The 13,289-nt window shown below is 29.3% G+C and overlaps 1 protein-coding gene across 2 annotated transcripts in view; it reads right to left on the bottom strand.

Moving 5' to 3' along the window:
- Positions 1-6,411: 6,411 nt before the first annotated feature.
- The window catches only part of LOC111680069, a 46,902-nt gene continuing 40,024 nt past the window's right edge, over positions 6,412-13,289 (bottom strand). For both annotated transcript variants that reach the window (XM_046953818.1, XM_023441688.2), the window contains exons 3-10: positions 11,956-12,201; positions 9,925-11,420; positions 9,611-9,858; positions 8,707-8,901; positions 8,533-8,631; positions 8,211-8,460; positions 8,057-8,145; positions 6,412-6,734 (exon numbers count right to left, since the gene is read on the bottom strand). In XM_046953818.1, coding sequence (XP_046809774.1) covers positions 6,515-6,734; positions 8,057-8,145; positions 8,211-8,460; positions 8,533-8,631; positions 8,707-8,901; positions 9,611-9,858; positions 9,925-11,420; positions 11,956-12,201 — 2,843 coding nt within the window. In that variant the 3' untranslated portion in view covers positions 6,412-6,514. The remainder of the gene's footprint in view (positions 6,735-8,056; positions 8,146-8,210; positions 8,461-8,532; positions 8,632-8,706; positions 8,902-9,610; positions 9,859-9,924; positions 11,421-11,955; positions 12,202-13,289) is intronic.

Below are 13,289 nucleotides of genomic sequence, written 5' to 3'. Positions count from 1 at the left end.
TAAAGGAAAACTAAATAATAATATAATTTTTTATAAATATAAAATTAAAAAAAACACTATACTAAAAAAAATATTATATGTAATAAACATTTATATTTACATACTATATATATATATTCTTTATACATAATGCATACATACATATTCTATATATAAATTTAAAAGAAAAGTAAAGAAAATTTTGTTATAAAATGTTATTAAAAAAATTTTATGAAATTTTAATGTTAAAAAAAACTAAATTAACAAGAAATTAAGAAAAAAATAACAACAAATACCAAATGTTAAAGTAAAGAAAGCAAAAAAAATGAGGAAGAAACCAAAACAGTTTTAGTAAAAACCCTTTTTATCAAAAGTTTAAAAAAAATTACAAAAACAAAACATATGTAGACTTTTTTATTAAAAAAAATATTTATATTTTTTGCTAAAAACTATTTTATATTTATGAAAAAAATTAAATATTTTAAATGTAGTAAGTGATAATATAAGAAACAAATTTGCAAAAAGAGTTTATTTTATGTAAAACGATTCTGAGTAATAATGAATTCAATTTTTAATACTTTCAAATAATGTTCGATAACAAACACTTTTTTAGAAAAATTTTTAAAGAAATTGTTTTATGAAATGATTTTTATAGTAAAACTGTTTTATAGAAATTTGTATATAGAAGAAATGTTATACACAATAAGTTTTATAAAAGTTTTGTTATGTAAAGTGATTTACGAATAATTTACTTTAGAAAAAACACAATTGTCCTAATCACAATCGAAGTCGTATCGTTGTATGTCATAAAAACAAAATTTTCAAAATTAAATCAATAATAAAAAACTTACGACATACTACGATACAACCGTAGTATATATATATTAACTGTTATACAGGTATTTGCTTTATAAGAAAAGTGTTAGACATAAAAATTTCAATAGGAAAATGTCTATAAAATTATTATACAGATTTTTTTAACAAATGTGTTATATTCAACAATTTCTATAAAGCGAATGTTATACCAAGTGGTATATACATGTTTATTATAGGAAAAACTGTTATATAGACAATTTTTCAATAGAAAAAAATCTTGTTAAGAGTTTTTTAAATAGATTAACTGGTTTACTTTTCTATAGAAAAACAGTTATACAGAACATTTAACATCTTAATTAAATAACATTTATTCAGCAAGTAATCTATTATCTAAGAGACAAAGTGTTATACAGTTTTTTTTTCAATACAATAGTTAGTTCGAAAAGAGGATGTACATATAAACATCAAATCCAAAGAAATACACCAAGGCCTCTATCGGGCCTACTGTTCGCTCCTTAACACCAAGGCCTCAGGTGGGAATCGAACCCACCACTTCCGGTCTACCAGACTTGAACACTAACCACTAGTTTATGAAACCATTACTCAGACAAATTTTCTATAACAAATGTGTTATACACTACAATTTCTAAAAAGCAACTGTTATACAAAGTGGTAAATACAAGTTTATTATAGGAAAAACTGTTATAAAGACAATTTCTCAATCGAAAATGTCTTCTGTTAAGGATTTTTTATAAATGAAATGGTTTACACTAGATTTTTTATTGCAAAACTGTTATACAGAACATTTTCTTAATAAAAAAATATTTATTTAGAAAGTAATCTATTGAAAAAACTGTTATACGAAATTTTATCGATGGAAAAAATGTTATACACTTATACAGTTTATTTCAATAGAAACATTTTTTATGAAACTATAATTTCTATAACAAATGTGTTATAAACAAGAATTTTTCAATAGAAAAAAGTCTTTTGTTAACAATTTGTTATAAATTAATTGAATAACATTCGATTTTTTATAGCAAAACTGTTATACAGAACATTTTCTTAAAATAAATAACATTTATTTAGAGAGAAATCTATGGAAAAAACTGTTATACAGAATTTTATCAATATAAAAAGATGTTACAGAAAATAACTTTTTTAAACTGTTATACAAAATGTTATCTCCTAAGAATAACTGATTTACAGAATGATATCCACAAAAAATATATTTAAAAAGTTATCTATAGATAAAACTGTTATACACAATTTTTTTATTAAAAAATAGTTTATATATAAAATGTTCTATAAAAAAAACTGTTATACAGAATACTATCTATGCAAAAAATTGTTATACACAATGAAATTTATACAAAAACCTTTAAGATACGAAATCATCTATAAAAAAAAAACTTTTATACAGAATAATATCTACAATGTTTTATTGAAGAAAACTGTTATACAGGATTTTTTCCATAGAGAAAATTGTTAAACAGACAAATTTTCTATAAAATAAGTGTTACACACACAATAGCTTCTATTCAAAGAATTGTTATTCAAACACGTTCTTTTGTAAAACTATTATACAAAAAACTTTTTAAATCTTTTAGAACGACATTTTTTATAAATATTTGTGATACAGAAATTTCTTAGAGAAAAAAACATTATGCACAAAATTTTCTTGAGAAAAACTCTTTAACAGAATATTGTTATACAATGAAATTGTTATATAAATAATTTTCTAAATAAAATTCAAGGATTGAAGATCAAATGATCTTTTTGTATATCATGAAGAAAAACGAAATGTATCTGAGTTCCCCATTAAAAAATTATAGAATTGTTAAAAACAACTAACTCCAGAACAAGTGCACCACTTTAGATTCCTAAATAGCATCCACAGGACTATTCAGTAAAGTCTCTACTATTTTCAGAATTAGTTCGCTAGAGAATTGCTGTGATTCCAAAATACTTCTAAGGAGGTTTAAAGAATCCTTACCTTTGGCTGTAATTAAACTCTAGTGCAGCACTATTTCATATCGGTATTTGTTCTTAAAAAAACTAGTTCTAGAACAAGTGCAAAGAGAACTACTTCAGATTCTTTTATAGCATTTGTGGAACTATTAATTACCTCATTACTTCGAAAACTAGATCTTTGTGTAATAGTACTTTTAAAGATTTTTCTGTTCAATATTTCACGAATTAATTAGTTTTTTTGCTCTCTGAACGATTTGTTCTCTTAAACTTCTCTAAAAGTAGTAACGAGGGTGACAAACTCAAAAAGCTATCGGAAAGACCTTTCATTTGATATACATAACGTATACAATCTCAAAAAGCAGCATCCCACCAAAAATTTTGCCACTGCCAAACATTAATACCTTTACTTGCATATTTGAGATCAAGTATTTAAAATTAATCTAAAACAAATCAATACTACATTAGTTCCAATACATGTTTTACTAATTTGAGTCTTTAAAAGTTTTTAAAGTTTTGAAACCAGTAGATCTGTTCGTTGCCTATTTGACCAAAGAAATTCGATTTAAAGTTTTTATCGCGAATCGTTCAAAACTCAAGCAATTGTGAATTGTTTTCGAAATATTTTCACTTGCTGTTAACATAAACAAAAATTAAGAACACAAATTTGAAATTTAACTAATCTGAACATTTAAAAAAATTTCAAAATTATTGTAAAAACTAAAATTAAATAGCCCATAATTTTAAAAGCAAAAAATATATGTATTTTTTTATATAATTTATATTTTAAACTGTTGTAATTGTTAATGTTAAAAAAATCATCGAAAATTTTATTACTCTTTTAATTAGGAAAAAGAAAATTTTTTTAACACTATTTGTTTAGTTTTTTTTTATTAAATTTTGTTATTGAGTTGTATATAATTCTATCAATTTCTTTCTTAGATCTGCCTTTTTATAATTATCATATGTTATTATATATTTTTTTTATTTAATAAAATTTTTTTTTTATAATTGTGCTTCCTCCTCGATTCAATGTTAAACATTGGCTAAAATTTATTAATTACATACATACATATATATTTTTTAAAAAATTTATTATCAAAAAATGAAAATAAAGAGAAATTTTTAAATCAATAAAGAAACCTTTTTTTAATTTTTAGATATAAAATTCGGTAAGTTAATTTATTAATATAGGAACATAATAATTAAATATAAATTCTACAGTTAGATACAGTTAAACAAAGACCCAAATATGATTCATTCCGATCAAGGATAATAAAAATAACACTTTCGTACATGATTGATCTATAAGAAGTGGTATTTTGGTACTTCTTCGTTCCTTAAATGATACTTTTAGAATTGTTAATAATATTTGCATTTATTTTTGTTTATATTAACCCTTTTGATCGTTTTTGGATGATTCAATCTGGCCCCATTTAATACATGTAATTTAAGTTTCATTGCACAAAAAAATATATGAGCGTATGAGCAATATTTATTTTCCTTTTAATTAATATAAATTATAGGTACAGAGGCAGACATGCGAAACTAAAACTGTACTAAAACTGAACTAGAACTGAACTAGAACTGAACTCGAACTGAACTCGAACTGAACTCGAACTGAAATAGAACTGAACTAGAACTGAACTAGAACTAGAACTGAACTAGAACTGAACTAGAACTGAACTAGAACTGAACTAGAACTAGAACTGAACTAGAACTGAACTAGAACTGAACTAGAACTGAACTAGAACTGAACTAGAACTGAACTAGAACTGAACTAGAACTGAACTAGAACTGAACTAGAACTGAACTAGAACTGAACTAGAACTGAATTAAAACTGAACTGGAACTAATCTAGAACTGAACAAGAATTGAATTAGAACTGAACTAGAACTGAACTAGAACTGAACTAGAACTGAACTAGAACTGAACTAGAACTGAACTAGAACTGAACTAGAACTAAACTAGAACCGAACTAAACTGAACTAGAACTGAACTAGAACTGAACTAGAACTGAACTAGAACTGAACTAGAACTGAACTAGAACTGAACTAGAACTGAACTAGAACTGAACTAGAACTGAACTAGAACTGAATTAGCACTGAACTAGAACTGAACTAGAACTGAACTAGAACTGAACTCGAACTGAACTCGAACTGAACTAGAACTGAACTAGAACTGAACTAGAACTGAACTAGAACTGAACTGGAACTGAACTAGAACAGAATTAAAACTGAACAGGAACTAAACTAGAACTGAACAAGAACTGAATTAGAACTGAACTAGAACTGAATTAAAACTGAACAGGAACTAAACTAGAACTGAACAAGAACTGAATTAGAACTGAACTAGAACTGAACTAGAACTGAACTAGAACTGAACTAGAACTGAACTAGAACTGAACTAGAACTGAACTAGAACTGAACTAGAACTGAACTAGAACTGAACTAGAACTGAACTAGAACTGAACTAGAACTGAACTAGAGCTGAACTAGAACTGAACTAGAACTGAACTGAACTAGAACTGAACCTGCAAAAGATTTGGTTGCACTGGACTTGGATCAAAATATTTTAATGTTGTGTACACTAAAATAAAGAAATAAATTGTTATTTCAACAGATCCAGTGTCCTTAGAGAAATTGGCTGCAGAAGGATTACGCATAAAAGGCCATAGGGTACAACTGTTGGAAGAATTGAAGCCGCTCGATTATTCACTTTTAATATTTCTAAAAATTTATTAAAATTATTGACTTGTATTTCTTATAAATTAATTTATTTTTCAAGAATAAACTCGTAAGCTTCGTTAACTTCACCTCCGGTTATCGTTTAACCAAAAGTTATTTTGCCGATTAAAATATTTTTGTATGAAAACTGTCAACCTTAAGATAAAGAATAACTAGACATTGTGATACTGGGGTAAGTCATATAAATTAAATCATAATAAAAATGGGTTTAAAAATCGTTTGCAACTCTATAAATATATAATCCAAATTGTTTGTTTTTATTTAAGTTTTTTATTATATTTTTTTTAGTTTTTTTTATTTAATAATAATTAACTGAATAATTGAATAATAATAAGTTTTTTTTAATTTTAGTTACTTTTTTTGTTTAATAATTTTTATAATAATAATTCTTTACAATAATTAATTTTCATTTTTATTAGAAATGTTTATAAAAAAAATTTAAAAACAATTACAATAAAAAATAAAAATTTTATTTTTTTTAAAGCCAAAAAAATTAGTAATAATAATTTTAATATTTTTTTTTTTAATAAAAATAACATTTAACATAAAATCAAGGAATTTTAGTTTAATAATTTTATAACTTTTGTTTTATTGAGAAGAAAAAAATATATTAGGAATTGTTTAAATTAAGTTGTTGTTGTTAATATGTTTTCATTTTAGCAATAAATGTTCAACATTTAGGCACATAATTTATATTTTTATATATTGCTTGTTAAAAAAATGTTTAATAATTATTTTGAATAAATTTTTAAATTCCAATGGAAAAATAATACAATCGCATAAATTGGGAAGAAAAAAAATATATAAAGGATATCAAAATTAAAGTTTAAATAAAAATATTAAATAAAACAATTTTTCTTTGTTGTTTTTTTTTAATATTTAGGAATCATTTATGTGTATGTGTGTTCAATTTTTGTTTTTTTTTTTTAATTTTCTTGTTTTTTACAATTTTTTTTTAATTAAGTTTCTCGTTTTTCCATTTTTTTGTTGCTGTTATTATTTTATGAGTTATTACGTTTTGGCGATGAAGTCATTACTTTTTCTTTGGCCTTTTCATGTTCATCTTCAAATATGATTTTCGTTATAACAATATCTCCAGTACTTAGAGTTTGTGATGCTGCATCAATCATTTTCACTTGACCCTTATCCGAATTGACCGATCGTGTATTGGTAGTGGGTGTAGTACTTCTTGCCTCACCATGGCAGTTGCAATTTTTCATGCTAATATATAAAGTAAAGGTAGAGAGAGAAAATTAATCAAATGGAATTAACTGCAGAAGAGCTATTGAAGTCAAATATTTGCATTCGTTCCTAAACGGTGGGCTTGTTTATAGAATTATCTATGAACTAGTCTAGGGACCAGTATAGGCCTAGCTTATGAACTATGTACTAGTCTATTGAATTGTCTATGACGAGCTTCTTCACTGGTATATGAACTAATATATTGAATATTGAGTAGTCTATTGACTAGGTCATGAACTAGTCCAGTGACTAGTTGATTAAGATTTCATGGACTGTTCTATATAGACTGGGTCAATAAATAATTCGTTAACTAGTTTACGGACTAAATTATTAAGTAGATCATGTCCGTATATGGAATGGTCAATGGTCTAGTATATATGCTATTCTAAAGTCCATTGACTGGTCTGTGCGCAAGTCTAATGTTCAGTCTATTGACTAGTTTATGCAGTAGCCTGTGGACTATTCTATTGACTAGTCTATGAAAAAAAAACTATTGACTAGTCTATTGACATGACTATTGACTAGTTTAGGTGCTAAATATAAACTATTCTAATTGATAATATATACTTTGGGCTTGGTTATTGACTATTCCATGGAGAAGTCCATTAACTAGTTTATTGGGTATGGACATGTTTATGGATTAGTCTATTGCCTCGCCTACTGATTTAGAAGTAGAACTGGAGAAGAATTGAACTAGAACTGAACTAGAGTTAAAGCAAAACTGAACTAGAACTAAATTAGGACTGAACTAAAACTAAACTATAATTGAACTAAAACTGAACCAGAATTAAACTAAAACAGAATTAGAACTGAACTAGAGCTGAACCAAAACTGAACTAGAACTAAATTAGAACTGAACTAGACCTGAACTAGAACTGAACTAGGACTGAACTAGAATTGAACTAAAACTGAACTAGAACTGAACTAGAACTGAACTAGAACTGAACTAGAACTGAACTAGAACTGAACTAGAACTGAACTAGAACTGAACTAGAACTGAACTAGAACTGAACTAGAACTGAACTAGAACTGAACTAGAACTAAACTAGAACTGAACTAGAACTGAACTAGAACTGAACTAGAACTCAACTAGAACTGAAATAGAACTGAACTAGATCTGAAATAGAACAGAACTGTAGACATGTTTTGTTTACGAACTAGTCTGCAGATAGCAATTGCATTTGAACTAGTTTACAGACCTGTTTATGGACAAGTCTATGTAGTAATCTATTATATACTGGGGATATAAACAAAACTGTGCTAAAAATTGTAATTTAAAGAGAATTTGAGATTCTACTTACTTTTTCGTTTTCTCTCTAACAATTTGTAGATTATCCGTAGTAGCAATTGTTGTACCCAGTTGATCCTGCATAGAATTAGATGTAATAATCTAAAAAAAACAAAATCAATTCCATTAGTATTTAAAGAAACAATTTCGGAAATAAATAAATCTACTTGATCACTGGGCAATAAAGTCACAGCCGATAGAATTGCTTCCAATTTATCAATTTTAGCCACACGATCCATAGATTGATTCGATAAGATTTCATCCATCATTTGCATAGATTCAGTTAAACTGGGTGGTTCCGAGCTAAAACGTGGCGAAAATGTGCCAGTTAAAGAGTTATCCGATGGCACTGAATCCAAACTGGGAAAATTGTCATTTTCATTGACTTCCTGCTCATCCTCGGAATCACTTTGATCTCTGTTTGGAGAAATGAAAAAAACAGTATTATGACATATTCTTATAATTTTTTATAAATCAAATGAAATTTACTTATTTTGCTGTCCTGAAGATTCCATTTTCTCCAGTTTCTTAGCTACCTTATAGTAACCCTTCAAACGTTCCTTTTCATCTTCTGTCAAGTCCATATATCTATTTAAAAGTGAGAAGAGATTTTATAAATATAGAGTGCTGCAAGTTATTTTTCTTTAGGTTTTCGATACTTACCTTAATAAACGTATTTCCCTATTGGACAATACAATACTCTTATTTGTTTGGGCCAATTTATTTTTGAGATCCGATACTTCAGTACTTATTTTACGTTGCTTTTTGCGTATTTTAACTTCATTTGGTTTGATATGCATTAATATTTGTTCGGTACAAAGTTCAGAAAATAATTGCAAATTTTCTGGTTTGATTTGTCTGCAATTGGGGAAAAATAGAGAAATTTTACTTTAATTTATAGAATCAATTCATCAATTTCGGTTAAAAATCTCAAGTTCCTCCATATAAAGAAAATTTCTTCATTTTACCCTACACCACTATAGTGGGGAGGGTATTATGCGTTTGTGCTGAAGTTTGTAACACCCAAAAATATTGGTCCAAACTTATCTAGACCCACCTTAAAGTATACCAATCGGCTCAGAATCACTTTCTGAGTCGATTTAGCTATGTCCGTCTGTCTGTCCGTCCGTCTGTCTGTGTGTTCATGTAAACCTTGTGCGCACGCTACAGGTCGCAATTTTCAAGATAATTTGATGAAATTTGGCACATACCCTTTTTTGGTTCAAGGACGAACGCTATTGAAAAAGGTTGACGATCAAGATCTAAATAAATGACTTGGAAGTAGACGTAAATTCATCTACCAAAATTTATAAGGATAGGACCATATTTACCCCTTCTCCCCAATGAGCCCTCTTGTAGAAAATATCTTTTTTGTCAACAATAAGTAAAAAAATTTCACAATAAAACAAATTAAATGCTTTATATAAAAAAATCCACAATTTTAACATACTGACTGGTGTAGGGTATCATATGGTCGGCTATGTCCGACTATAAATTCATACTTGTTTTCAGTTGGCTTCTTCTCTTGGTTAAATTTAAATATTTTAAAGTTAGAAAACTAACAAACCTTGTTAAGTTGCCATACAATTGATCATTGATTAAGACTAATACGTCTCCGGCAGCATAGAGTAACATTTCACGAGTTAAAGGACGTTTAGCCCAATACTTTTGATCACGACGATAGATTTGTTTCAGCTGCTCCTTGATGGGATTAATGGGGGCATTGTATTGTTCACACAATGAATTCAATGAAATGTATTTGGCCTTGTACACTTGCTTGCCATTTTCCTGATATTGAACAATAGCATGGGCAGCCTGGAAGCAGTCAAAACAGATATTAATATAAAAATTACCTACAAGAAATATTTAACCACAACTCACCTGTGTATCGAAAACATTACGCAATAGAATACCAAACTGTAAATACAAATTGACAGCATCATTGCGACAATCATGCACCACCTTAATGACATTGTCATGTTCCAACAAGGCCTTAAGACCGCCATCATTAATCATTTCGGGACAAGTGCGCACATCAAAAATAAATGCTTCGCCTCGAGTAGTGCCAATCTCTATTAAGGTAATCTCACCCTTGACACCCAAATTAATGCCCTCGCAATCTAGCGAAATGACAATCGATTGATTTGGGTTTTGTTGGGCAAACTTCAACATGGCTTCCGTAACAAACAGCGATTGTTTAATGTTGGCAATGACACTGGTATTCTGTAGAACCTTAATTTTCCAAGTATCACCAACGAAATAATTATGACTAGGAGTATTTGTGTAAGGAGAATTATTAGTTGAATTATGGCCGACAGAATTGGCATTGTGACTTGGACTGTTGTGGGGTGAGTTTTGAGGATTGTAGCCAACAGTACCAGCCTGTTGATTGGCTAAAGATTGTTTGTCTTTCTCGTAGTTTTCGGCTAAAGTGCGTATAACCAGATTGTTGATACGCTGTTTTAAAGTTTGATTGGCACTGTTTAAACGCTCTGTGGGCGGTTGGGGTGGCAAAGTAATAGCAGGTGGATTTTGTGTATGATTGGCACCTGCTGGCTGCTGTTGTTGTTGATTGTTGTGCCCGCCTCCATAGGAGGAGCATTGATTGGGTGTGGGATAGTTGCGTTCACATAGATTTTCCAATTTCATTTCGGATATGGGTATATAGCTGTCGAAACCCGAATTGGGTTCCGAACGATTTTGTGACAAATCACCGTTGCCCGAGACATGCGAGGAAACGGGAGCATTTAACTTGAAATTGGGTGAAGCAATATTATTGTTGTTATTATTCGTATTGGCATTTTGTTGAGAACTATTGTTGCGCAAAGCAGGCGAAAGCAAACGTTGCTGCACAGCACTCACTTGCTGGGGTGTTGATTGCTGCTGCTGCTGTTGCGCCTGTTTATCGTTGGCTTGATTGTTTTGCTGATTATTGCGATTATTATTCATAGCATTGTACTGCTCTCGGGATTTAGCTTGAGACTGTTGTATGTGTGAATCACTAAGTTTGGGTTTCTGTAGAAGAGTGACTAGATTGGCTTGTATGTGAAAGCAATCGGAAAACAAACGCAAAAATGTCATCAAATCGCTGGGAGTCTTAAACATTCTCAACCATTGTTCCTGGGGAAATTTGGTGGTGACTAAGTGGAAAAGTTGATCCACTGTCATAGGTCCCTTCAGCTCTATGCACTGAGCAAAGAAATCTAACATTTGCTGTGTACCCCGGGTATCGATATTGGTTTGCGGCAAGTGCAAACGTTCTCGAGCCGGCAATTCTTCCATATCTTCGCAACCGACTAAAGTGACATGATCGTCTACTACCGTAAAGGTATCAGTATGTTTCGACAAGAATTCCGTAAACTCTTTAATGTGTTGGCCTGTTGGAAATAGAAAGAAAATAACATTATTAATGTGTGCCTCCGGATAATATACTTCCTTCTTATTTACTAACTAACTAGTTAGTTAGTTTAGTTAGGTTGAAAGGAGAATGTATACAAATCAAATCCGAAGAAATACACATATGCCTTTATCGGGCCTGTTGTGCGCTCCTTAACCAGTACCCCGGGTGGGAATCGAACCCACCACCTCCGGTCTTCCATACTATAACACTAACCACTAATCTACCGAAATCCACAACTAACTAACTAAGTAACTAACTAACTATCTAACTATCTAACTATCTAACTAACTAACTATCTAACTAACTAACTAACTAACTAACTAACTAACTAACTAACTAACTAACTAACTAACTAACCAACTAACTAATTATCTATCTATCTATCTATCTATCTATCTATCTATCTATCCATCTATCTATTTATCTATCTATCTATCTATCTATCTATCTATCTATCTATCTATCTATCTATCTATCTATCTATCTATCTAAAAATAAATTTTTCCACTCACCTGATATATGTCTCACTTGTGGTGATGCTTGTGATCTATGACCCAATAGACTGCGCACTGGTACCTCGACACCAACGCCGTATTGCAATAATTTATTTTTAAAATAGTCTTTAGCCTCTTTAATGTAATCACGTCTGCCACCGTAGCTGCCATCATCCGAATTGGAATGTTGATAACAATTCACTTGCACGTAATCGCCGTCCACAAGAAAAATGGAAGGATATTGAGCCAAAAATTTCTTCAAACCTGCAACAGACAAGAAACAAAAACGCAAGACATTGAAAATATTGCAAAATACATAAAAAAAGAAAGAGAAAATTTCATTCATATAATATTCGGTTTTATGTGCAGCATACAACCACATGCAAGACATGGGTAATAAAAAAAAACATGTTATATTTCAATTTTGCTAAAAGCTCCTTAAAATTATAGAAAAAGTAACGTTAAATACAAAATGAGATTAAAACACGAGGCTGTTGAGCAAAATCTTTAATAATTTAAGTTATTTTCTTTCAAAAACTTATCTCTTAACCCTCGTGAGTGCTTTTTTTTTGTAACAATGATTTATTCACAGTTTTTAATTAAAACCCATTTTCAAATACAAAGACCGTAAGCAAAAAAGAAAAAAAAAAGAATTGCAACTTGCTGCTATTGCACAAAGTAGTGCATTTACGAGGGAAAAATATAGATAAAAACCAACAACAACAAAATTAATACATATTTTCAATTTATTCACAAACGGAAATTCGTTATGAAAATAATAAAAAAAAATCCATTGTTTAAATCTTGAAAACAACTACGAAGAACTTGCAACAATAGAACAAAAACAAATCAATAAAGTATTTAATGCAAGTAGAAACAAAATGGGGAAAAAACTAATACTAAGTGAAACTAAAACTTTAACCCAGTTGGAAAAGTGATAGTTTAATGGATTATCATAAATATAAACTTAAATAAAACTGGTTTTTCTGTAGTGAGTTTAATTTCATTATTAGACGGATTAGTTAACTGTGAGGTTATTGACATAAATCAACAATGCTGCGCACTGAGGCAGAAGCAGCATCATTCGCAATCAGACAAGGCAAATTGAAAATTTCAAATAGTACTAACAAAGAAAATGTATTTTTTCAAGCTTCAAAGTACTAATTCTAGACTAGACTATAGACTTGAACATAAATTTAACTAAAGACTTCATTATGAACAGGATTAGACTAGAATATAGACTAGACTATAGAATAGACTATAGATTAGACTATAGACTAGACTATAGACTAGACTATAGACTAGACTATAGACTAGACTATAGACTAGACTATAGAATAGACTATAGACTA

Source organism: Lucilia cuprina, chromosome 6 (assembly GCF_022045245.1).
Source record: "Lucilia cuprina isolate Lc7/37 chromosome 6, ASM2204524v1, whole genome shotgun sequence".
NCBI lineage: Eukaryota > Metazoa > Arthropoda > Insecta > Diptera > Calliphoridae > Lucilia > Lucilia cuprina.
The sequence above is the reverse complement of the archived record's forward strand: the minus strand, read 5'-3'. Positions and strand labels throughout refer to the sequence as shown.